The sequence below is a fragment of the Pezoporus occidentalis genome, unplaced genomic scaffold, assembly GCF_034315485.1.
Source record: "Pezoporus occidentalis ecotype Australia unplaced genomic scaffold, CSIRO_AGI_Poc_V1 ctg27, whole genome shotgun sequence".
In the NCBI taxonomy this organism is placed as follows: domain Eukaryota; kingdom Metazoa; phylum Chordata; class Aves; order Psittaciformes; family Psittacidae; genus Pezoporus; species Pezoporus occidentalis.
In genome coordinates, this window is record NW_026914611.1 from 6,452,074 (window position 1) to 6,478,684 (window position 26,611).

At 38.7% G+C, this 26,611-nt stretch overlaps 1 protein-coding gene across 3 annotated transcripts in view; it reads left to right on the top strand.

The window, feature by feature from the left end:
• The window catches only part of GPC6 (glypican 6), a 725,860-nt gene that overhangs the window by 532,987 nt on the left and 166,262 nt on the right, over positions 1-26,611 (top strand). For all 3 annotated transcript variants that reach the window (XM_062624577.1, XM_062624578.1, XM_062624579.1), the window contains exon 4: positions 2,146-2,311. In XM_062624577.1, the coding sequence (XP_062480561.1) occupies positions 2,146-2,311 (166 nt within the window). The remainder of the gene's footprint in view (positions 1-2,145; positions 2,312-26,611) is intronic.

The window sequence follows — 26,611 nt, forward strand, 5'->3', positions numbered from 1 at the left end:
AGTTTTAAGCATAAAAGGAACTTTGTTGATAAAACTCTCAGTACCCACAGGCAGAAATTACTCAGGCTTTAAGCAGCAATCTCAAAGTAATTTTGAAGATTCCATGGGTATATGTATTCTGCTAACATGGCTGCTAAACTTTTTGTAAAAATGGGCCTGTTCTAAGTTTGGAGAGAAAAAGTTAAAACAGTTGGATAAAAGCCTCTAAAAAATAGTTCTGAGCAGTGGAAAATGAAGTCCAGCTTTCCTTTTTGCATTTTCTGCTGTTTAATAAGGTGAAAGTTCCCCCTGGTGCTTTTTTAACCCATGGTTCATTCATAACATCATTCCTCCACATGGATTCTTTGATATCTGTGAGGAACTGACCTCATGCTTCAGCCTTTTCCTCAATAAAGGCAGTAACAGATCCTCTCTTTTTCTTCTCCCAGCTGTCTATTTTCAAAAAACTCATAGGAACTTCATGTTCTGAGACCTGAAGTCCTCTGTCAAACTTGATTGAAATTGGCTAAAGATTCAAAGCTATCAGAAAAGGATGGATAAATATACTTTTACACACACCATCAGATTGTTGTGCTAGTAGAGTGCATTTCCCTAGGAAATGAAGGCAAAATTCATTTCTGAGAATACTCAGAAGCATCTGCTATAACTCTTAACAGAGTCATTTTCATGTAAAAATGTCCAGTGTGAAGAATATGTTCTGCATACTTCTCTAAAAATCAGTGTTGCATTTATTCATAAACCAACAGAATGAGTGAAAGGAGTGCTGTTGCTTTGCACTTTCCTGTCCAGGAATTTCAAAATCTCTGAGGAACCTGTAGGCCTTTGTCATTGCTCTAGATTGTCACCTCAGCACAAGAAACTTGTGCTCCACTGCACCATGACAACTTGTTATTGCAGTATACCTAAGGTATGCTTTTAATGCAAAATTTCTGGCCTGAAAACATATATTGTAGTAGTACATAGGATTTTAAGTCTGAGATGAAACAATTAAATATGGAAATGAGAGGATGAGGGAAATAATATTTACTCAAGGAACTTCACATGATTGTCAGACGTGACTAATTTGTGCGTTTTAAATTTAAGTATGGAGGATTCAGTGAATGTCCTCCAGATGATGATTTACCATACCCTTCCAGAGGTAGGATAAATAAAGAAACAGCCAAAAAGGACCTATTTCTCTCCACTGAACACAGAAGATACATTCCTGAATAGATGACCACCGTTTTGATGACTAAAAATGATGAAGTAAAGGGAAAAAATAATGGAGAAGCCTTATGCAAAAACACTTCTCTAACCTCCATGCTCCCTCTCAAGGAAACCTACACCATTCCAGACCAAACTGTAACACATATTACTAAAAAAATAATATCTACACACTACTTCTTTCTGTCAGCCATGCCCAGACTGACTGGAAATCCTAAACTCATTGGGTGTCTTTCCATTGATGCTGGTGGCTGCTTTAAGTTCACCACTTGCAGCCATGTTGTACCATGCTGATATGGAAATAGAAATGCATTAGACTGCTGTCGATAATGCTTTTGTCACTCGAGATGTTGAAAGCATACAAAAAAACACCCTGCCTGATCTCCTTATGAAATCGTCTGAGAAGACAGAAGGATGTTTTTTCCTGAAAACAGAATGATATCCCTCTGTCATGGTGCAGTTCTAAATAATTTTATAGAAATCATCACAATTGTCTGGATTTACTATGCTTTAATGAAGTGGAGAATCTGATCCAGTGACAATGTGACTGACAGTTCTAGCTTGAGTAGCAAGAGCATGGGGTCTCCTCAGGTTCCTCTGTGTTTAGGATCAGTCAGATACTGTCCAGCTGATTCCCTGGAAGTTTTTCCTTCTCTTTCCAGTAGACTTTGTGGGGGAGGGCTGGGCAGACAAATACTGCCATCAGTAGGTCATTGTTGATTTTTGCATTCCTGAAAATTGCTGCTGGCTGTACTAAATGAAATTAATTGACAGGAATCAATTAGTCTCATAGGAGAATGTTATTAAGGGTTGAGTTCTTTCCACAAATTGCCCCTTCTGCACTTATTGCCTGAAAGGCATAATCTCAGCAATCCCAAAATTCACAGAACAGGAATTGATTTCCTCCTTTTTCTTTTTCTTTCCCCCCCTTAAATTCTGCAGGTCAGTCCCACCCCAGGGTGCATCCGGGCGTTAATGAAGATGTTGTACTGCCCTTACTGCAGAGGACTTCCCACTGTGAAACCTTGCAACAACTATTGCCTCAATGTAATGAAGGGCTGCCTAGCAAATCAGGCTGATTTGGATACTGAGTGGAATCTGTTCATAGGTAAGAAGAGTTTAAATATTAGTGAAGGGAAATGCTTATAATGGCAAATATCTGCAGAGTTTTGTGAGGTTAGAAGACACTGTTGATATTCGCAATGAAGCAACTGCAGATGTACCTTGCTTTCTAATTGACCTTATGGCTTTCAGTAGGAGATTACTCTTCTCCTCCTGAGCCAGTAACATTTTATATTTCATATTTCAAAAGGAATGGTGTGGTGTTACGGCTTCTGAGATGAATTATTACATGATACGTGAAATGCTGAGAAAGCTTTCATTGAGGATTTGATAATGAGCTTAACGTGGCAGAAATAGTATGTATTACAACTGAAAACTAGGCTTTTGCAAGCTAAGAGAGTAACACTATATATCCAGTCAACATAAATCACAACAGCTGCTGTTCTTTATTCTGGTAGTATATAGGCAAAAATCTTCAAAAGTTACATAAATGACAAATTATTAATTCCTTGTTCTGGACTGAAGTATGTTAGTCTCCCTTTCACTGTGTTGAATAGAAAGTACCAAACATGCAATCAAAATGTTAAGATTGAGCACACAGTATGTATTTAAGGAAGACTGCTATTACAGTTTTTCTTTACTCAAATAAACTAAGAAATTTCCTTTAAACAGCCATTCAGATATCCTGTAACAAAGAAAAACAACAAAAAAAAACCACACAAAAACAAACAAAAAAAGTCACCCAGAAGAGTAATATTTCACAAGAAATAACAGCTTCAAGTTGCTTTTGATGATGGACAAAATAGGATGAAGAATTAGGTAAGGCTAACGATTACATAGAAAGAAGAGAAACAGGTAGTTACACCAGGCACTAATGAGCATCACAGTCTAGACTGGATTTCAGGAAAGTAAAAGCACCTGGAAAACATGGGATGAAACACTTTTTATGACAACTAAAGAAAAGGAATGTATTTTCTAATTTTGAAAAGGCAAAATACAAGCAATCTCATCTTTCTTAATTTCAAACCCCACTGACCAATGTGACTTTAAAAATTTGACTCTGACTCATTCATGGATTTTCACTTTACCCAGTGGTGCAAGATGGATAGGAAAAGGAAAACAGGCTGAAAAATGAATCAGAGCATGAAGAGTGAAAAACATCCAGTGCTCTATAAAAACAGCACATGGCAAAAATGCAAACAACAATAATAAACAAATATTGTAAATAAATGTGTCTTCTCAGTTCCTCCAGCTGGTTAAAGGAGCTGACACCACAAGAAGTGCTGTATGGAAGGGTAACTGTGGGATTACTGGTGTGAAAAGAAGAGTCAGTTCATCCTCAGAAAGCTAAGTAGGAGCTGATGGGAAAACAATACCAATCTATTGAAGACATTGAATAAGTTACTACCCTTTACCATTAAAGAGTAAGCAAGAGCTGGATTGTCATCAATTCTGATCAAAGAAAATAATGTAGGCTTTTAGAAAAACAAACAAAGAAAACCCCAAACATTTTAACTGAAATAAACAGCAGGTTTTATTAAGGCAAACAGATGTTCAAATCAAAAGCTGAAAGGTAGGATTTCAGGTCTTAAGAGAAAGCACCTTTTCTGGTGCTTTAAATTCTGTAAGAGTGCTGGGCAGGGTGAGGTATGTGTTGGAAAGCATGGAAATGCTTACAGATTGAGACTTTCAGAGTCTTTGATGCAAAGCCCTTGTCTTCATCACTGTCCTTCAGATTTTTATTGTTCCTGTTCTCAGAAAAGAAAAACTGCATGAAAGCTTGTAAGTTATGTTAAAACAGAGTGGTAATTCATTAAATGCTGTGCAATACATTTTGTGCTTCCTTAAAGGTAAGCAGGTTTAAAGGCAATTATCCCTTCAGGTCAGTGATGACAAGGCAGTATAAAGTACAATCACATCAAGAAATGTTTCCTCTTTCTTCTACCTATGCAACATCTCCTCAACAACTTGATGGGGAAGGGAATAGAGAGGGAGAGATGGAGATTTTCCTGTGTTTGGAAAAGGTATTCTGTTTTATCCCATTTTTTAGGCCTCTGACAGTTTTGCTGAGAATGAGGGATCTTAGTCCTTCCTTTCTAAAAGACTGAAATGTAGCAAGTTGTCGCTATCTCTGACAGCTGTCAGAGGCTTTCTAATAACACACATAATTCCCTTCGTATTAAACACAACAAAACTTCTACTCACTGAATTAATACAGACGGCACCACTTTACAGCACCGCTGAGCTATGAAAGATTGGAAGTTATGCATGAGCAGTTTTTATCTCTATTCCAATACTAGGAACCATGAACTAGGAAAAATAAAAAAAAAAAAAAAATACTAATTTTGTGCACTAACAGTCTCAGCGTAGGCAGGAATCCCAAATGTTAGAGCATATTAATACACAAGAAGATAGTTTTGCTTCACTCATACTCTGTGTATTGCAAAAATGTTTTGACAGAAGTGAGTATTAGGAGAAAATTCTCAGATGTGTTGTCAGTAACTAAGCAAATTCTATTGTTTGGACTGTCTCTGGTATTGTTCTGTAGTTCCTGCAATTGTCCAGCAACACCCAAGATATGCAAGTGCGGAGGAGCAGAGGAAAGTAAATGGGGTCTCTGACAACAGGATGTGTTACGTGTTCCACCTAGTTTATAAATATTAAAGTCGGGACTGAAAACACATTTATATAGCACTAATAAATCTTGCATCTACTTTCAAAGCTAGGGAGAGTGGGACAGCTTCCCCTAAACATCTGGTGCTTTCCAAGATTTTATAGACTGTGAAAATTGGGAAGAGGTGAAACAGCTGCAGCAGCATGACACATGGTTTATTATATTTTTCCTGTTTGTGTCACCTTAAGGTCTGTGTCCTTTTCATGTAACATTTCATTACAGACTTTTTGTATTTTGTCGCCTTCATTACTGCACAATAAAAGCCAAATGAACCACATCTCACTCTAGCAGAAATCCTCTAAAATTCAGAATTTTGCCTGAGAAAGGAAGACAGTCTTTAATAAATATATTATAGCTATAAAACTATAATGAATAAATGCTTCTTCTAGGTATCTATATAAAATAGGTAAGAGGTATTTAAAAGTAAACCAGTCACACTGACTTTGGACATGTGTATTTTGGCAAAGCTTGTTTTGCTTGTTAATTACGCCTCATAATCTCCTTTGCACCAGCCTCAAACAAAGTTAGCAAGTGAAAGATAAAAAGCACAGTAGAGGAACTGTACTGCTGAGGAAGGAGGTTGCCTCAGGGGAGGAGCTGACTGATTCTGTGCCATGGGGAAAAAGGGATTTTCTTTGTCTCATGGCCCAACAGGTATAGTCAAAATTATACCAATTAACAGCAATAAAGATCAGGGATCCCACTGTTCGTTCTGTCATGAAAACACAGAAGAGACAGATAAAATTATTCCCATTTACAAAAATTCAAACCCCATCTATCTTAGGGAATTACTTTCAATTTTAGCAATACTGTTAGTTGTCTTTCTCTAGCTACTCTGTATTTCAGTCCCTGTTTCTATCTTGAGATTGTTTGACTTTCCTTAACATTGGCTTTCTCTACAATTGATCATTTATTTCCTTTTAACTGCTCTTTTTCTCAAGCAGGAATGTCAGTCAAGGAATGAGCTCCCCTTAGTGGGCACCACACTTTCTCTTGGTGCCCTCCTTCAGCTTCAGAATCAACACCCTCAAAAAGATGATTTCCATGAAAGCAGGTGCATCTCATTCTGACCACTGCGTTATCCACTAGTTCATATCCACAGCTATCCTTCTGATCAGGCTGGAGAGCAAGTGGCTTTGCTAGCAGTGTCTTCAATATTTGACAAGCTCTGTAGTATATAGCAAGGCAGATCAGCATGTGGTGTAGAGCTCAAGGCCAGCAAAGCTGGCATCCAGGCTCAGAGATCCAGAGCCACCTCTTCTGCCACTGCCGTGCCAGACTTCAGCCACAGGAGAAAATCGTATCTGGAAATTTTCAGCAAAAGCTTCTCCTTCCAGTCTTGAAGTTGTTTCATGTAATGACATTACGGCAGCTCTGCACTGAAAATAAATTTTCTCATTATTGTGCTTTAAGAATACCTCTTTTAATTCTCATCAGTATGACTCAGACACCTTAGGAGACCTCTTGAGGTACAGCATACCATTCAGTCTCACTTGATTGTTTTAAGCAGAACTCCCCATCAAAACCTTAACTACTTATTCCTAATTGAAGCTTTACAGTGATGAAAATATGCAGTCAGTTTTATTTAATGCTTACAAAAGCCCTCAGGATAAGGACAGACATTTTCTTTTTAGTGCTTCAAAAGACCACCTAAATTTGTCCTTTTTAATGGTTCTATTTTAAGTATGACACCAAGACCTAATGGCTTGCTTAGAATATATAGGAGAACCCCTGAAATAAAGGGAACATCACCATTCTGTGAGGTAAATAATGTGTAGAAGAAGGAAACTGTATTAGCTGTTCCCCTACTGTTTTTTTCCCCTCAGAAGTAGAAAGGATACACAACCTGAGCATGTAATTCCTTAGATGGTAATGAATTCAGCCTGAGAGAAGCTTTCTGAAGTTGTGGGAGTGACAGCAGCATGCAAATAGCACCAGCACTTGCCTGATGCTTAAACTCTACTTGCCCTGCTAAATCTCTGTGACTCCTCCTGGGGCAATGCAGTTTCTTACAAGCAGCTCACAGCATCTGTTGCCCTGTATATTTGCTCTAGCATATGCCACTGAAGAAGGAGGTTCCCTTCTGTGGGACTATAGGAATCTTCTGCTCCAGTTACTGGCTAGGACTCATCTGGCCTGATCTTGCTGTTCACTGACACCGTTGGCAACTCTTTATGAGAAAGATGCATCCTGAAAGGATGCTAAGGGCTTCACTCCAGGTGACTCTTGAAACCTGAAGCTCCTGAAGAGGAGCTGTGGATTCTTGGAAATGCAAATGCTTAGTTGAACGATAGCATCAAATTTCCTGGGCTCCTGAACTTTGGCATGACTTGTGGAAATGAAGTATGGTGATTAACTATGACATTTTTGTTAAGGGCAGAAAGATATTAGCACATGTGAAGCACATCACCCATCATCATGTCATGTGACAGCTAAAAACACAGGACTGAAGTCAGCAGTTCCAGAATTCTGCCTTTGCCACCCATACACAATACTCCTGAACTGTATGATTTCTGCATTTGTAGGGAAAAGCTTCTCAAAACTTGAAAGTGGTATGACAGCTGCACACTCAGCGTTTCCACCAGGCATAACAGAGCCCCAGGTTGACTGCAGCATTTAGATTGTACAGCATCTTTTGAAAATAACAAAGCTGATCAGCATTGTCAAAAAAGTTTAAAAGATTTTTATAATGAAACCCTTGGACCTAAATGATGACTTTTTAGTTCCATATTCATTCCTCATATCCAACTCCTTCACATCATTTTAAACCAAAGTGAAATGAATGGCTCATGAGCGCAGCTTACAAGTTGCATAGAATAGCAAATTTGTCTGTGTTTACATTCAAGGGACGGGAAGTGCTGGGGAAGCTGTTTTGCTACTGCCCTTCAAAATGCTGTGAATGAACACAGCATAGTTACATGAGACACCTCTAGAAACAGGAGAATGTGTTAATTATTTATTGCTCGAATGCTGCATGAAACAAGCATTATTATTTTGTACTTCTAAGTCCATAGCTACATTTCCTCAAGAGAGTTCTTGCTTGCAGGAGTGCAGTAAACAGTACTGCTTTTTCTGTCCTAGGCTACCGTGTATATTAACATCTCAAAAGAGTTTTCAGTGGAGGAATGTAGCTCTCAATTAATTAGGCTCATGTAGGGCTGAATCCCTGTTTACCCATAGGGGCATCCCTCAGGCACTTCACTGTGCTGATTTCCGTTTCACAGGCCGGGGATGAGATGCAAAATACTGTGCTTCTTACCTGGTCTGGTTTCACTTCTGGTTTAGGGGGTTTGGGACACCATGTCTCCCTGGCATATGAAATAAGGCTGTGAATAGAGAACACACCCAAACTGCAAAATTTGGCCATGCTCTTACAGTTAAGTTACCTGAAAGAGCTACTTCAATGCAGTTGCTTCTTCAAGGAGTACAAATCCAACTGAAGAACATGTGACTTTTTATTTTTTCACAAGCAGAAATAACAATAAATTCCTCTTTAAGAAAAGCTTGGTTAACCAGTAACGTGGGCTACGATATAAAGCAATTTCTTTCAAATATTGTGAGCAGGAGGGGTTAAATATCAATTTAATTGGTTTGAACTTGGTACTTTGGCTGTAGTTAATTGGCACAATGCTGTATTACACTAGGAAGGGTAAAAATTGCATTATCTCTATAAACATGTCTTCAGTTACATGATCATTTAGCTTGGTCAATACTGATAAACTTCAGATGACCTGAATTTTGTTTTGCAGTCACTCCTATTTTTAACGGAAAACATAATGATGCAATAATTTGAATTTTGCCCAGAGGAATACTGAAAGTTATATTTCAACATTTGCCTCTGTGTCTATTTTTTCTATGTTTCTTTCTGTATTCAGCTGTATTTAAGACCATCTATCTGTATTTTGTTGCACTATGACACCATTTTATAATTTTAAAATTTTGTCTTGGAACCTGCATCTCTTTCAGAAAATGCATAAAGAAGAATCAGTTTTCATACACAGAAAATAGAATTTGAAGCTACATAATATTTTAAATGATCTGTTCTTTCTGATAGATTGATTTACCAACTATTCCAGATTCTGTAAACTTCATATTAGAAACAAACGTCAAATTATGTTCTCCATTATCCAGGTAAATGTAATAGAGAGATACATGTAATTCAGACAAAATTTGTTCTACAGCAGGATATCTCCCTACTTTACTACTGTCAAAACACATGGTTATGTCTGTAAATGCTTTGCAGAGGTTATTACACATTATCAATACAAGGTGATAGGTGCAAATCCCTTACCACAATCATGTCTAAGCAAAACTGACATTGATTCACTTTATTGTAATTTTGAGCCATTGCCTGATGAAGGGTAATCTATTTATGATAATAATCTCTCAGGTAGTTCATTATGTTTTTTACAATCCTGTCCTGGGCCTTAAAAGGAAACTGCACTTTTTTTTTTTACTTGAAATATAGCTTTAATTTCCTTTTAGAAATAAATCTTAATGCTCTACATAAACAGTATGCAAAAAAGGAGATTTGGGGTTGTATCTGCCAAATTCCATTAATGAGATATTTAGGGGGTTCTTAGTATCATTTCCCTATGCTTTTTTAGTCCTTAAACTTCAGATCAAGTGTCAGTTTGATGTTTCTTGAAGAATAAAAACTCAACCAAAATTCAGTAAAAGAATTCAAATGTGTAGATAGTCTCAGCTTAAATCACTACATTTCCTTTAATTTTTAACTGCTTATGTAGGTCTTTTTTGACTGGCACATAAATGACACCATGTTGCCAAAAGCTCCAAACCTTCTTATCAATATGGCAAAACCTATTCAAGTATATAATTTTGTATGGATTTTCCTTTAAGTAAATATGTTCCTTAACGTAAACAAAATAGTGGGTTTTTTTTCTAATGATGCCACGTGGATATACAAGGGCATATATTACACTCAATGTTCACATTTCAGAAAGACTTTTTAAGGTTAAGCTGATAGAAAAGAGTGAAAAGTGGTTGACAGAGCTATAAATTTCTTATGGCTTGGCAAAGAGATTATGATGAAGATCCCTACACAGTAACTCATATCAGTACCAGATTACTTGAAGTAAAAACTTCAAGTTTTTGAAGCAAAAACTTGAAACTGTTAGATCAGAATTTTAGTAAAATAAAAGACTGGGTGAATAATCCTTTCTTTCTGGAAAAGGTCCTACGAATTCCCTTCTTGCAGTATGTGAAGCCTCCATGTCATCTTGTAATTTTTTTTTTTTCATATGCAGGAATTATTGGGAAAAACACAGAGTTTTTTCCCTCCTTTCTCTCTACCTCAATATCAGAAAGTCTTACAATTTCTATAGTCAAGAGAACCAGTTTGGCCGACAGTGCTATGACAGAGCTGCTACGGACAAAATTCATTCAGCATTTTGGCAACTGTGAAATCTAAAAGTGTTCTGAAGCATTTGGAAGATTCCAATGTGTTTAGAAGGTAATATGAAGGTAATATGAAAAATTCAGCTCTTTATATTTCTTATTTCTCTGTGTAACTCTGTCACCTGCCCTGTAATATAACATTCAACATCCCTTAATGTCATTTATATTGCAAGTTAACCTATGGGAGTTTAAACTCCCATGACACATATTTTTCATTTAGCCACCAGAAGCACACACTGAACTTTCCATGTCAGTGGGAACTCACCTTCATAATATCACACTTCCATCTGCAGCAGCAATAAAAAGCCTTTCTATCTGTCTTGTCTTGTTAACTCTTAAAATACAAATAACTATGTAGGGAAAAAAATAACAGCTTGAAAAATAAAGAATGCAATTTTGGGTCCACTGGATATTTGTTGCTGACCTCAAAGAGAATCCAATATTTCAACCAAGCTTTGCGTTACATTGTGACGTTGTGAAATGAGATGGTCAGTCTTTGCCTTCAGTGTGCAGGTTACAATAGCATCATGCTTAGCTCAACTGTAGGATGAAATGAAAACTATCACTAAACTGAATGATGTACCATAGTAAATAGACAGTGCCAAAAAGGCAAGAAGTTATCCTGAGCATAAAGCAATGAAACATGGAGTACTCACAAGTTGCTAGTTTGAATTTCATAAAAGAAATTATACAGAATGACTTCTAATAGATTTCATTCTAACAAAACATGCAGGATCACACCCACTGGCATTTAGTTATTCTTCAGCATTCTTATTTTAATACACTGGTTAAAGGAAGCTGATAAACAGGATATAGACTGTCCCTACTGTAGGAATGTAAGAGTGACAGTTTTTGATTTGTGTTTCAGTTACACACTCAAAAGAAGGGGGTTATGTATTTCTTCTGACAAACTAAAAATAAATCCATGAATGTTTTGTTAGTTGAAACTGGTGATATCTATTGTGCTGGAAACATGCTCTAAATCAGATTCTCATCTTTGTACTGCACTTACTCTTTCATGAGCTTTTCATACCAATTAGAAAATTAAATGGTTGTGTTTCCTTTTTGCTTTATCCTGGGAGATTTTCTGTCAGGAAAACCTTTTTGTGGGAGGCATAAGAGATGCCTGCTCCAAGCTATGCTGATGGCTTAGAACACATTTTAGTAATAGGGAAATCTTCTATTCCAGATATTAATGACTGACATTCTCATTTTAGCTCATTGACTGCACTCAAATAAATCATTTCTAAATTATTAGACAGTTTTGAGACCTTTCATAATATTTGGTGTAACTGTCTTACAAGATTAATACATTCTTACAGTATCTTTCAGTCTTTTATTCATGTAAGTGCATATTATATTTGGTTTGTTCAAATGCATTGCGAGAAAAATACATATAGAACCTAGTTTTCTGTCTGATGCATGTTCTGAAGACTGCATATATAAATTAACATTTTTAAAATTACAAAAAAGATAAACTATGTCAATGATATGTTACCTCCTTTTTAAGAAGCCTCTCTCATGTCAGTTGTGATCAAGCTTTTTTATAAAAGTTTAATAAAAGTATAATAAAGTACTCAGGTTGAAATCAGGAGGGACAGCATAGCAGAACTTTAGCTGATGCAGATCATGTACTAATGGAAATATGGCAATGAACAATACACAGAGATCTAATTCCACTGATATTGAATGTATCTCTAAAAAATAATTCCAAAATTATTTGTTCCTGACAGATGAGGAAAGCAAGGACTTATTTTTCTTTCTATGAAAGCACCTTCAAGTTCGCTGGTCCCCATTCAGTTCAGGAAGATAATTTGATTCTAAAATTTGGGGTGCTTTCACTCCTGTTACAAAAAGGAGTTTCATAGTTTGAATATTTAGTTATACAGGTTATGAAGTCAAAAGCAGAGCTGCTGCATGAAGTCTGATGGGTAGACTAAGGTTAGTCTTGTAAAAAGGTTCAAGTTGTATTCACATTCGTTTGAAATCTGGCAATACTAAATCCAAGCATAAGCCCAGGTAGAGTTTACGTGAACATACTTCTGATCCAATCTGCCCTGTTGCTACAAGGCGCAACCTCTAGACAGCTACTCCTTACAGGGAAAGAAACCATCAGATAAACGTGACTTGCACTTTTTGAAGAATCAACAGTCTCAGAGGGAAACAAAATAGCTTTACATATAGCTATTTTATAGTTACAAATAGCTTTTTCCAAAGTACACAACACTGAATAATAATTCTCATTTGTGACTTTATAGTACACTGTGACAAGAATGCAGCCCTTTTCAGCTAATTACAGTATATGTAGTGTTGTTGCTGTTTGTAAGGGTTTTCCCAGTTGTGCTCATCTCTAAGCTCTTTTAGTGTTCCATATAAATATGCAAAGCATGTTGCACATAGGAATCATACTACAGTTTAATCAGTGCTGTAGATGTGTTTCTACTCACCACAATTCTTCACTTACTTTTCTAAGAGCATTCTACTTTAGTGTAGCTTCACGTCTGTGGACTTCTGAAACAAACAGTTAAGCTGAAGAATATTGCTTTTGCTGTGGGTGAAAATAATAAGCATTTATGAAGTTGAATAATCTCTCTTTTTAACTTGGTTACAAATTCTTGTTTTATCAGAAGTCCTTTTGTTCAAATTTTGAATGCTTGCCCATAAACCTTCACAAAGTTTGAGAGATCTGGGAATACTATGCAAAGTAAATAGTTCTGCCTAATGTCACTTTTCTATATCTCATGATGTTTTAGTATCCTAGCTTGGTTTATTAGCAGATGTTACCATAACATCTTTTTCTTGGAAAATCTGCCTTTCAGTATATGCTACACATACTTGCTAAGCTGTTGTAAAAGAGAGATGGAAGACACTCAGCTCTCTGATTTACTGTGTTTCAGGAGAGGATTTTTTGAGGGGAGTAGATTTTCTGAATTTTTTCCCTCTAGTTCAGAATAGAGTTCAGGATTGACTATGCATAAAAGTATTATTCCAGTCATTGGAGATCCCTAATACAGACATGAAAAAAAAAATCAGCTTTTCCTGTAGACCAAATTACTTTTCAGTACTTGTAAAGTATACTCTTAAAAAGTGAAAATGGTATTGAATAAGTAGTCACTGGATGTGCACTCACTACTTTGCATTACTTTTTACTGAAATTCTATTGACATTAATAGAATAAATAGCTATTATATTGCCACAGACTCCTTGCAGAAAAGTTAGAACTCAAGGCAAATGAGTTAGTTATGAAATCCCACTATTTTCAGTGGAAACTATGTAGGTATTGAATTTTCTTCATTTTAGACTGAATTCCATAGTTTTCCATAGCTTTGGTTATCTATCAGATTCCTTTAATTTAAACATATGCAGATAATATAGAAAAAAATCCTTCTGTTTGATTTCGATTTGATTCATGGACATTTTGATGAAGCATATAAAACAAGCTCACCATATCCAAACTATCTGAGGTGACCTCATTTGGGACAAAATTGGAGAAGTTGGAACTTGATGATCTTAAGGTCCCTTCCAATCCTAACTATTCTATGATTCTATGATTCTTAGTTAGGTAATGTATTGAAAACGTAAGACAAAAGGTGTAGAGTTGTGCTATTGCATTGTATTATATACATGGATACATTTTATTTATTTTTCATATTTATCAAATGTAAAGGTATGGGAGCTGAGTGAGTTCCCAGGACTATGTCACAAGACTTTTTAATAAACAAAATTTAAGGATATTAAAATGTTCTTACATTAAAAAGCTGTTTTCAAGCAGAGGCAGCAGTCTGCTTCTTGAAGTATAGCAGCTGTAGTTTGTTTATTTAGGACAAACAGAGCAAATGCCTTCATAGTCTTTAGAGAAGTGCTAAGAATGTGAATGGGCACCATTCGAACCAAAGTGCCTACTTACAATACTACTATTTGAAAGAAAAAGATTCAACATTCTGCAAATGTACGTACGTACGTCACCTTTCAGTGCGTTAAAGAAGCACAGAGATACAAAAAACAGACCTTTGGGAAATCAGGTGTTTGGGGTTTTTTTGCTTGACCGTAGGACATCAGAACAACAGGTTTCTTCCACTAGAAAACTTCCACAGCATTCATGGAGTCATGTGGATCATCAGCATCCCAGATGGAGCACCTGGATTAACACAAAATATTTTCTAATTATTGCAGTAAATTGTGGGGTGAATTGGTGTCACTTGGGGCACCTAGGAGCACCCTCATGACTTACACATCCCTTCCCACTATTTGAAAAATTGAGCTTATCTATCATCATTAAATGGAAGATTGTCTGCCTAATGACAGTGTCACCTTTTGGGCTTTTTTTTATCCACACATGCCTATTCTCACACTAGCTTGCTGGAGTAGGGGAGTTTGTATGGGTTGGAAATTCAGGTCATACCATAAAAGTGTTACTATTAAATGAGCAGTGAAACAGATATTGGGAAGATGCTGTGTCACATGGTTTCACTGCAGGTAAGGTGCAACCTGCGTTTTATTTAGTTTAGGTACTAATATCTGGTTTAAATACTAATTACAATATAAAACGGCAACACAGAATAGAGCCTAGGCTTGCTGTCTGTATTTCCTCAAGTTCCCAACTGAGTCTTGTTGTTTACAGTTCCCAACTGTAACATGTATTGAGCATGTAAAACAGCCCAGCCACGTCTATTAGCACCTGTGAAACTACTGTGGATATTCCCAAGTAGACTACCGTCTTCCCTCTTGCTACAGAGACTGAAGGAATGGGTTAATTGCCTTTTTTTTAAGGAAAGAAATGCACAGGCAAGAAGAGATGTTGAATAACATTTTTAATCTGTTTGATTTCCAATATGTACAATTCCTGCAGGTATAGACCTGAAAAGAGATTAATTATCACAGTTTAGGGCTTATGGCCTCATAAACTGCTAGTAAGGCATCTCAAAATTCCCAGAATAATTCAGACTCTGTCTCTACATCACTGAATTTCAGTCTGAAAAGGCTTAACTCAATTCCCAGTCTTTAAGGTAATAATTTTTAGATTTCAATGTACATTCAGATAAGTTATCATGACTATCTGAAATTTCTCATAAATGCAGACAATTGTGTCTTTAGGAAGCTCTAACCTAAGACAGCTGAAATTATTTCTTTCTCTGAAGAGATTTTCTGTGTAATATATGTAGCAATGATGCATAAGAGGATAAGAAGAGAACACTACAGTTCTCATGGGCTCTGAGCAGCTGCTAACCAATGCAGATTGCACCCAGGCATGAGAGTAGATGTGCAGTTTACATGCTTTTCATGCAGAATTCTGAATGTCACCTGAAGGTGTGTCTTCATTATTAGCTGACCTAAATTGATCTAAGACTACGCTGCCTCAGAAAAGAATGATGACAGGCACACACGTTTGCACTTTCCTGTGTTCCAATCCCAGCTTGAGAGGCCAGAAAGCTGATCTCTATGATAACCACATTTTTTTCTTTCCTTTTCTGTTTTTTTTTTTACTGAGTGTGTTTAGCTGAGTTTGTTCACTGATTTGTCTCTCCCTGTGACCCAGTGAGCTCTGGCACCATGGCAAAGGAGGGGAAATGACCAATGAAACAAACAGTGAAACAGCACCTTGAGATGCTCTGTGACCTAATTTACTTGCATTGGGTATCCTAGTTTATAACAAAAAGCTAACCAACCAACCAACCAAACACTAGATTTTTCATTCAGTACTTTTCAGTCCTTTTCCCTTACGGTCACAAAGGGTCTAGCCAGACCCTCCTCAGGGATTCACTTAGGGTGAGGTGTAGTAAGGTAATGGCCCACTCACCTTTTAATATTCAGGAGTCAACACAATACCCAGAAGCTAACAAGTCATCTCCCTCCTCTTCCTCAGAGGAGACAAGGAGAACCTGAAAACCTCCTCCTGTGTGAAGGAGCAAGGATCTGCCAGTTCTGTTATTACTGTCTCATGGGAGGGACTGGGGCCAGTCCCACATCTTCTCCTAAGCATATGGTTTGGCATGGAGTGGGAAGGTGTGACAGAAAACATTTCTAGTCCTATGAAGGCAGCATTTGAGCAAGTCACATTTGGAAATCACTGTCTGGCCACTATTTCGTATTTTGCATCCATCCTGGTTAAGCCAGTTAAGGCAGTCCCCACAGAGCAACCAGCTGTGGGTTTGTACCCCTGTATTATCAGCGATCCCCTGATTTTGTGATCCTCTGCACAGACAAACAGCACCGCCAACACAGAGAAGAGACAGGCAGCATCCTGAGAATGAACCACTGGGAGAAGAGCAAAAGAGTTCTCTAGGTCAGTGACATCAACAGACGTACCAGTCAGGTTGTGATTTAAGAGATTATTTTGATGTTACAGAGAGATGAAACTATGGGCAACCGCCGCAAACAGGTCAGTCACATTTCTGTCCTCACCATGTGTTTCTGCTGTGTCTTTTCCAGCAGCACTGGAGCCCTCAGCCTGCAGAGAGCTGACTGGGGACAGAACCATCAGAAAGCTAACCCCTGCCACAAAAGATCCTTTCTGCTGCCTCAGCTACCTGAGTTAACTCATATACCACAGTTTTACAGCGGAAGGAAATAATGCAAGACAAGAGGTGGAAAGCTAATTTCGTCTTCATCAATAGATCTTTAGATGCATTTATCAGTGACATCCCAAGGTGTTACTGCATAAGGTGAAGCATCCTGAGATGGCTGAGCCAGTCTAAGATCTGGAAGCTATCAAAGCAGAAAACCCTTTCCCAGCCATATGCTCCTTCTGTTTCCCTTCTGTTCTTCTTTCCAAGCTTTCTCCAGCCTACTAACCTGGTAGAAGATGAACCATAAGAGGGAAAATAGTTTGAAATTCTCAGCCAGACTGGTGAGCAGCAGTAACTTAAGGAGTGACTATCTCAAGTAGAAATGCAAATCATAATTTTACATGAGGCGGCTGAGGTCGCCATTGCAGAAAAGGTGTCCTGTCACTTATTTTTTCTCCATCCCAATGACCTCCTATGGCTGCGTATTTGCACTGGTCCATTTGCACTCAACTTTGATGCTGACAGGATGTTTTTGTGAACAGGATCATATCCAAGCATGAAATAATCCCTCCACCCAATCTTTTGAGTGGGTTGATAAACAGGGATATGTAGGAAAGCTGAGAGAGATGGCAAAAGCTTCATTTAAGAAGGCTCCTGCATGAATAATGGTAACAAAATGAAAAATGACAAAGAAAAAGATAGTATTAGACAGAATGAATGGTGAAATATGAAACACAAAGACTGGGTAGTACCTTGCAGTAAATATGTCAGAGTATTACAAGAGGTCTGGTTTAATCTGGATTCTGAGATTAATTCTATTTTTAATATAGTTGTTTTTCATCATATCCATGAGAAAATAAAAAAGCAGTTGTGAATACAGGCCAACAGTGCTGAAAGCTCTGAGAAATACTGCTTCAGTCCACCTCAGAACTGTGTTGATAATCCTCTTTCCTTGTTTTTTTGAGGTTGTTAATAAAGAAATTAGAACTGCAAGAGCAGGTTAGGGTAATCAGCAGTGATAGTAAAACTGACAGAAGGCATTACTAGAGAAACTGAAGGTGAAAACTATGGTTAAATTCACACAAAAAAAGTTATCATTTAGGACAAAGTCCTCTCCATCCTCCTTATTATGACTATTTCAGGTAATGAAATGTTTTTTCCTCATAGCTATGCTTTAAATAACCAGGTTGCTTTTTATATAGATGTTAGTGAGAACTAGAACACAATGAGAATAGTTGTGCACATGAGGAAGTATCACTTTTGATGAAACTTGCCCAAGAAAGATAAAATACAATTTCTTGCCAAAGCACACAATGCATACTCTCAAGTTGTTATAGTAACTGTCTCTTCAAAGATGGTTAAGCAGAAACGTGGATTTGACAAGTCCTAGGAATGACCTAGATTACATTGGTGAGTTTTCTTCATTTTTCTCTTACTTTTAGTATATTTTCACTTTACATGGTTTAAGCCTGACTTACAGGAAGCTTTTTAACATTTCAAGGTTTCACTGAGCTATACATTGGCTTTAAAGCTTTTTGTATGGCTGGTATGGTGCCACAGCCTTTTAAATCACAGTAATATCGCATTATGTTAACTACAGAGAGCTTCCTAAATAGATATTTTAGTTAACATAGCATTCTATGTTATCTCCTAAATAAACATGAGGTTTTCTGTTACCAGAATGCTCAACAGTAGCACAGTTCTGAGATAAGAGTAAGCACATGAGGAGGACTGTAATTACAGCAATTACGGAAAAGTAATTTACTGGTTGTATAAACTGAACAGCTTTGAAAGAGAGTATATCAACCATAAAAAGAAGTTCAATATTGAAAATAAATATTTTGGGATCTGTGAAACGGTTGTTATGTGGATAAGCAAACTGTAAACATTTTGCCTAAAGTGCGTGTATTTTCATTTTAGAGGTCCTTATAAATATAAGTTTGTCACTTTATAAAAAGACTTAAAGATGTCAGAATTATATAGAGATACGCAGATCTGTCATTTCCCATCTGGTACACAGCTTACTAACGAAACAAATAAATACAGCTGAATTTACATGTTGTTGGGGGAAAAGAACAAAACCCAAGCTTTTACATTTGGAAACAGGTAAAATGTTTGTTTATTTAAAAGGAAATTAATAGGTGTCCTGGGTTCAGCAGTAGCAGTCATGTTTCTCCTTCTTGGTAGCTGGTGCAGTGCAGTGTTTTGACTTTCGGCTTGGGAACAGAGCTGATAACAATGATGTTTTGGTTTGGCCAAGGACTTTCTGAGTCTCATGCTCTGCCAGGGAGGAGGGGAAGCTGGGAGGAAGCAGAGACAGGACACCTGACCCAAGCTAGCCAAAGAGGTATTCCATACCACAGCACGTCATGCCCAGGAGGTAACTGGGAGTGACCCGGAAGGACACGGGCTTCCGGGTGGGACTCGTTTCTTGGCCAGTGGTATTGTATTCTCTTCCCTTGTTATTTTCTCTTATCGTTGTTGTCGTTGGTGGTAGCGGTGGTGATTTGTGTTGTACATTGGTTGCTGGACTGTTCTTGTTTCAACCCGTGGGAGTTGCACTCTTTCGATCCTCCTCCATGTTCCTCCCAGAGCGGGGAAGGGGAGAGCCCCGGGGGGAGGGGGACCCTCGATTGCTCTCAGCCCGGCACCACTCACTGGGAGTGAGTGAACAAGCTGTCTGGCTAATGTTTAAACCACGACAGTTCTTTTGTCGCCCAACATGGGGCACAAGGGGTTGAGATAATGACAGATCTGACTGGATTAATAGTCAGTCGTCACAATGCTGATTTATTGGCTCTCAAGGTTGTTCCTCTTGATCTCACAGTTTCAGTATATAGTATCTTACTTCCATCCGGTATTTGCTGTATTAGTGTTTTTCAAGTGTGGGGCTTGGGCTAAGGTTTTTGTCCCATTGTACTTTATAGTAATGACTTGTAATACAATAGAATCGTTGATCATGAAACTGATCTGGCTTATGTTCCCAGTGTGGTCACCCCCTTTATACTTTGGGAGGTATCTAATAGAAGTGCTTAGCAATTACACATCTTTTTTCTCCTTCTCAGGTGCTCAACCTGTGAAGGAGACATCCTCTTACCCTCCCAGTCCTCCCCCCAGACCATTTATATTTGAGAGTTCTGAAGTTTTTGAATGGCCTTTTAATGCTGTTGAGACTTGTTTGCTGATGGTGATGGGAATCACCATGCTAGCACGCATACAGAGTGTGTTTTGCCCACGACTGATTTCAAGAGTTAAGCAGATTCAGGTTTGGGTCTTGTCTGGGGCCAAACGACGATGTAGGAGGACCAAGAGATTTTCCCTGAGGCTGGACAGTCATGAGTGGCAGGGTGTGTGGGATAGTATGGGCAAGTATCTAGGTCAGTGGGCCCCTCCAGTACGTTGGAATTTCACTACTGAACAACTGCAAAATCCAGAAGAATTAGTAAAACACTTAAATGAGGTGTGTGGTCATTCTGGCCATACCAGAGATGGACAAATCATGGCAATGTGCTGGGGCTTGGCCTACGCTTACAGGGCCTTGTTCAACACTATCCAGCACCTTCAAAAGGAAAAGAATGTCGGCGGATCTGAGGGCAAAGCAACAGTCAGCGCAGCTACTCCAGCTCCAAGCACAGCAGCTTCACCACCCCCAGCGACAAGTACAGTCACTACTCAAACTTTGGCTGCAATGAACAGCGCAGCTACCCCAGTGGCAAGTACAGCAGCTGCTCAAACTTCGACTGCAACAGACAGCGCGGTTACCCCAGCTCCAAGCACAGCAGCTACACCACCCCCAGCAACAGTGATAATCACTGCAGCCAAACCAGAGGACCAATTAGTACCAATATTGGTTGCCCTTGTACACAAGAGAAAAAGCAAAAAAGAGGCAAGGGTGAAGCGAGATGAAGAAACAATGAATTCACCACGCGGTCTAGCATCTGATCAGGAGTCATCATCACATGACAAAGAAGAAGAAGAAGAGGTAGCGTCTCGACCTTGGACCTCAACCGAGCTGCGGAATATGCGAAAAGATTTTACCCATCAACCAGGGGAGCACATCATCACCTGGTTACTCTGATGCTGGGACAATGGGGCCGATGGTCACGAACTAGAAGGTACAGAAGCCAAGCAGCTGGGATCACTTGCTAGAGAAGGGGGAATTGACAAAGCAATTGCAAGAGAGAAAAAGTCCCTCAGCCTTTGGAGGCGGCTCTTGGCAGCTGTGAAAGGAAGGTTTCCGTACAAGGACGATGTTACGAGTCGTTCGGCCAAGTGGACTACTACAGACAAAGGCATCCAGTCTCTGAGGGAATCAGCCATCTTAGAGATCATCTATCACATCAAGCTGAATAACGGGGATACACCTATAGATCCAGATGAAGTTGAAGGTACACGACCCATGTGGCGAAAACTTACACGGAATGCACCGTCATCATATGCCCATTCATTGGCAACAGTAACCTGGAATGACATAGTACCACTAACAGTGGATGAAATGGTTCATAAACTCCGAGAGTTCGAAGACAATCTCACCCCTTCCATCATCTCAGCTGTGAAAAAAACTGTCCCAGGACCTCAAACAATTGAGGGATGATCTATCTGATTTATCCAGCTCCTCACATGTACCAACACACGTATCAGCTATTAATAAAAGGCATCCTATTGTTCGAGAGAGGAGATACAGGAGGTATACGCCACAGGGTACCCTATGGTTTTACCTGCGGGATCATGGAGGAGATATGACAAAGTGGGATGGAAAACCTACTTCAGCTTTGGAGGAACGGGTGAGTGAACTGAAGAGGGGAGCAAGGGCCAAGACTGATCGTCCCATGAGATCTACGGCTTCAGTCTCTGGTGAGCAGTTTCCCAGATGGAGTGGAAGAGCTGATTTTACTCCAGCTCCTGTGATAACGAAGAATAATCCCTTTCACCACGACTTAAGTGTCCAACGCTGTGATGACCATTAGAGGGGCCCTGCCTCCAGCCAGGTGGATGTAGGGGACAATCGGATTTACTGGACTGTGTGGATCAGATGGCCTGGCACATCAGTCCCACAGAAGTACAAGGCTCAGGCACCAATGCCATCTCCTCAGCCCTGGGCAGCTCATGCCATGGCAATGCTCTCTCAGGGGCTATGCAGCACCCCCAGCCCAGCCCCACTCTGAGCCTGCCCAGTATCAGTCAGAGCTTGGTCAGGTTGGGGGGCAAGTTATCGGTCGGCTGGTGGTGAGATGTCGTATTCTCTTCCCTAGCAGTAGTGATTTGTGTTATACCTTAGTTACTAAACTGTTCTTATCTCAACCACAACATGAGGTCATTTGCTTTTATTAAAATACAAGCTAAAAGGCAATCGGAAACTAAAATGACACAGTAGACAGATCCCCACAGATGTGATCAACAAGATAACAGCAATGTCTCCACCAACTAATAAGAAAGAAACGCAAGCTTTTTTGGGCGCTGTGGGGTTCTGGAGAATGCACATCCCAAATTACAGTTTGATTGTAAGCCCTCTCTATCATGTGACCTGGAAGAAGAATGATTTTAAATGGGGCCCTGAGCAACAACAAGCCTTTGAGCAAATTAAACGCGAGATAGTTCATGCAGTAGCCCTTGGACCTGTCCGGACCGGGCCAGATGTAAAAAATGTACTGTACACTGCAGCTGGGGAGAACTGTCCTACCTGGAGCCTCTGGCAGAAAGCTCCAGGGGAGACTCAAGGTTGACCCCTCGGCTCTTGGATTCGGGGATACAAAGGATCTGAGGACAGCTATACCCCAACTGAGAAAGAGATACTGGCAGCCTATGAAGGGGTTCGAGCTGCTTCGGAAGTGATTGGCACTGAAGCACAGCTCCTCCTGGCACCCCGGTTGCCTGTGCTGGATGTTCAAAGGCAGGGTCTCCTCTACACATCATGCAACTGATGCTACATGGAGTAAATGGGCTGCACTAATTACACAACGAACTCGAATAGGAAATCTCAGTTGTCCAGGCATTCTAGAAGTCATCATGGACTGGCCAGAAGGCAAAGATTCTGGAATGTCACCAGAGGAGGAGGTGATGCGTGCTGAAGAGGCCCCACCATATAATAAACTGTCAGAAAGTGAAAAGCAGTATGCCTTGTTTACTGATGGGTCTTGCTGTATTGTGGGAAAGCAAAAGAACTGTCATGGTTTAAACCCTAGCCAGACAGCTTGTTCACTCACTCCCAGGGAGTTCACTCACTCCCAGTGAGTGGTGCTGGGCTGAGAGCAATGTCTCAACGTCATCCCAGATGGAGATGGGACCATGACCTGAGTGCACCCCCAGGGCCTGAGGGAAACTCCAGTATCTCATGTTTAAACAAAGCTCAAATGGTTTACTTGCAGTGAGAAAGGCAACATCTAGATCTCGCTTACCCATCAAGCCAGAGCAGCTCAAAACTTAACATAACTGACTGAATGATACTCATACTTCTTTGATCTGATGGCTGAAAATGGATGGTCTAATTATCAGCTGCCTATTACCTGCACATTGTGATTTTGCATTCACATTGTTCTCTGATTAATAGCATCCATTACCACCACTGGCCATATTCCACAGTCAACCTAAACCACATGGCAATTGTATGTTCTATTGCTTTGTAGTAAGTCACAGCATTTAATTGCATTATCACAACACTAAGCTATTACAAGCAAGTCAGAAGCAAATAACAAGGCCTGAATATTTACCACCATTCAAGTTTTGAGGGCTGTTACATAAGAAACTGTCACACTTTGCTTGTAGAAAATTAGGATTTCTGTCTATGAGTTAAGTGCTACTGAAAACTAAAGGGCTGGGCCAAAACCATTACATAAAATAAATTGCTTTAAAAACAACCCTGCTGCTGTAAATGCTTCTTTTTTATGTGAAGCATTTGACTTTAAATGGATTGCAGTTACTCTTGACTGTATGAAGGAAGGTACCCTGAAACATTTTTAAAAGCTCTTGTATTCTACCTTTAAAGCTTTCGTGTATTAACTTGGCAGAAAATGGCTTATAAGAAAACCTTACTTACATGAATGACAAAGCTGAAAAGTTCTGTATGCTAAGGAAAGAATACATCACTTTGTCAGTAGGAAAGAACACAGGTACTGGTGCGAGATCATAAAACAAAAAAAGAGCATCCAAAGGGATAAAATATCATAACCCTTGATCTTTTATTTTGTAGTATGTCCAGAATTTTTCACTCCTGTATATAACTCTTGGTTTCAAAATAAGTGAAGCTGAGCAAGAGGGAAAAAAGGGGATACTTATTTGTACCTTACCAATAATTCTCATGTGATACAACTGATTTCTTAATTACATCTTTCTGAAGCAGTCCTGAAGAACTGAGTAGGTATGGAAGTACCAGGGCTCTGCAGAAATCTTGCAGATATTTGTACACAAGACTGCGAGATCCTACTTAATGAAATCTGGACTATAATGTTACCAGCTTTAACTAGATAGCTTTAACGAGAACTAAATACTATTCTGTGGAAGGAATAATGAGCTTCCAAAATGTATAGAATGGCTCAAAGCCTTAACAATTATTCCACAATGAAAATTCTTGTAGAGTCTTTAACATGCATTTGTCATCTTTAGGTTATTTACTTTAAAGTAACTTCATTCAAATAAAAACTACTATTAACCAGAAGATAAAAGCAGTCTTCTAATTAAACAAAATATAATTCAAACAAAAATAGATACCAGGAATAGAAGCCCATTTCTATAGCAGAAATTATCTTATACTTTCAAAACAAAAAACCAACCAACCAAACAAAAAACATAAACAAGTCTCATTTCATATCCCAAAATTTTATTATCCTTTTCAGAAAACCCTCTCAAGTACTATGAAAAAAACACTGAACTTTTTCCACATGCCTAGGGCTGAACTGGCTAAAGACGTCTGTAATAAAATAGAACTTGAATTCCATTTGAGGAACCTTAAAAGCAATCGCATTATCTGCAGCCTCTTCTAATATCGATCATGTTTCTTATTAGTAGATTTCTGTGATGGAAGCCAATCAAAAAGATTTCTATATGTTGCTTTTGAAGACTATGTTCTTGCATAAAAACCTGTTGCATTTTAAGTCAACTGAAAAATAAGACACAAGTTCTTGCAGAGGAGAATTAGGAAATACATTCTCTCAATTTTCTATTTCTTCTCCAAGCAGAAAACTCATTTTATAAAACCTTATTAAAGGAACCATTCAAATAAAGATAATTTTCCTGTTTAATTCACTGTAAAAACTGCAAAGGGTGAGTAATATGCCTTTGTATCATTTTAAATTCAACTTTATCCAGAACATTTCTTTTCTTAACAGCGCAGAGAAGAATGTACAAAAGATCGCTAGATGCTGTAGTTAGTTTGGGGTAAGTAAACAAACATTAATTTCTAGGATAAATTATGAGGACTAGATTGAGTCTGGATGTTAGGAGGCATATACGAAAGAGGAAAAAATCTGATGGGATTTAGAAAGGTATGAAGTTGATGAGATTGCAAAATGTAAAATGATATGGTAAATGCTAGCAGGTATAGGTAAGGACACACTCTAAATGCTGGTGTAAAGTGAGAGAAATACAGTCTGATTTGGACAATGTGAGAAAAACAACAAAAAATGAAAGTAAGAATTTTAGCTTAGTGTTGAATAACCTGTCACCATGCTGAACAATCTTTAAAAGAGTAGCTGTGATTCTCAAGGTCACAGTTCATCTGGGATAAAGGAACTCACTGCTTTGTTTGGAATTAACTCTTATTTCCATCTTTTGTATGCAGGACAGGTTACTTCTGCTCTTTCTCACAGGAAGAATTTTCTAAGAGCAAAAGGTCTGCTACTTTCTTTTCACATAGAAAAGGCTACCAAATGAGCTTTCCCTGTCTCTGTGACACAGACAAGCAATAATGCATCAACCAAGAAGCCTAGCGAGGCATCATTTTACTTTTGTATATTTCTGTTGGCTTCAGCAGCAGTATGTGCCTGAGACAGTCAACTAGGCAAAGTAGTTCCTAAAAAGTTATAAAAAGTTCATAAAAGTTCATAAAGCACACCTTTGCCTTCAGCTTGAAGCACACACAAAAACAGGATCCATGTTTGGTGACAGTGATCATCTTTGCTTTCTTTGTGCATCTTGTGGTGAGCAGTGTCCTTGTTTGGAACATGGGAAAAGAAGAGAGGCGGTGAACTAAATGATTGAGCCTATGTCTGTGCTGTGAGGAGGGTGAATACACCTATGTCCCACAGCCATGGCCTCCTGAGCATTCTGAGGACAAGGAGGGAACAATGCTGCAAGCCAAGGTTTCGTCCCATCACAGTATTAGTAACAAAGTCACACACCTGGAAATGGAAAGCATTTCTAGTCCAACAATATAGACAACCAAAATGAACATACAGGGCAAGATGTAAAAATTTCAAAATGCAGGTGAGATCAAGGCTTATACAGAATGTGTGGATGACCTAAGAAATACACAGTTCATCTGCATACTGAAAACAGGAGCCAAATAAGTAGCATGGAGGATGACTCTCAGGTTATGCAAAGAGGCAAAGTAGAGGGAGAATAGTCTTTCTAAACTATTTAGCCAATAAACACATTGGGGAAAAGATTGTGTCCCCTAATGGATTTATGAATTGTTTTCCCCATCAAGTTATCTGCTTGTGGAATAAAATTGTTAGAAAAATGAATAAGAACATCAGCATTGACATGATGAATAAAACACTCCAGTGGCACATCAACAACCACCCAAAAGCCTTTC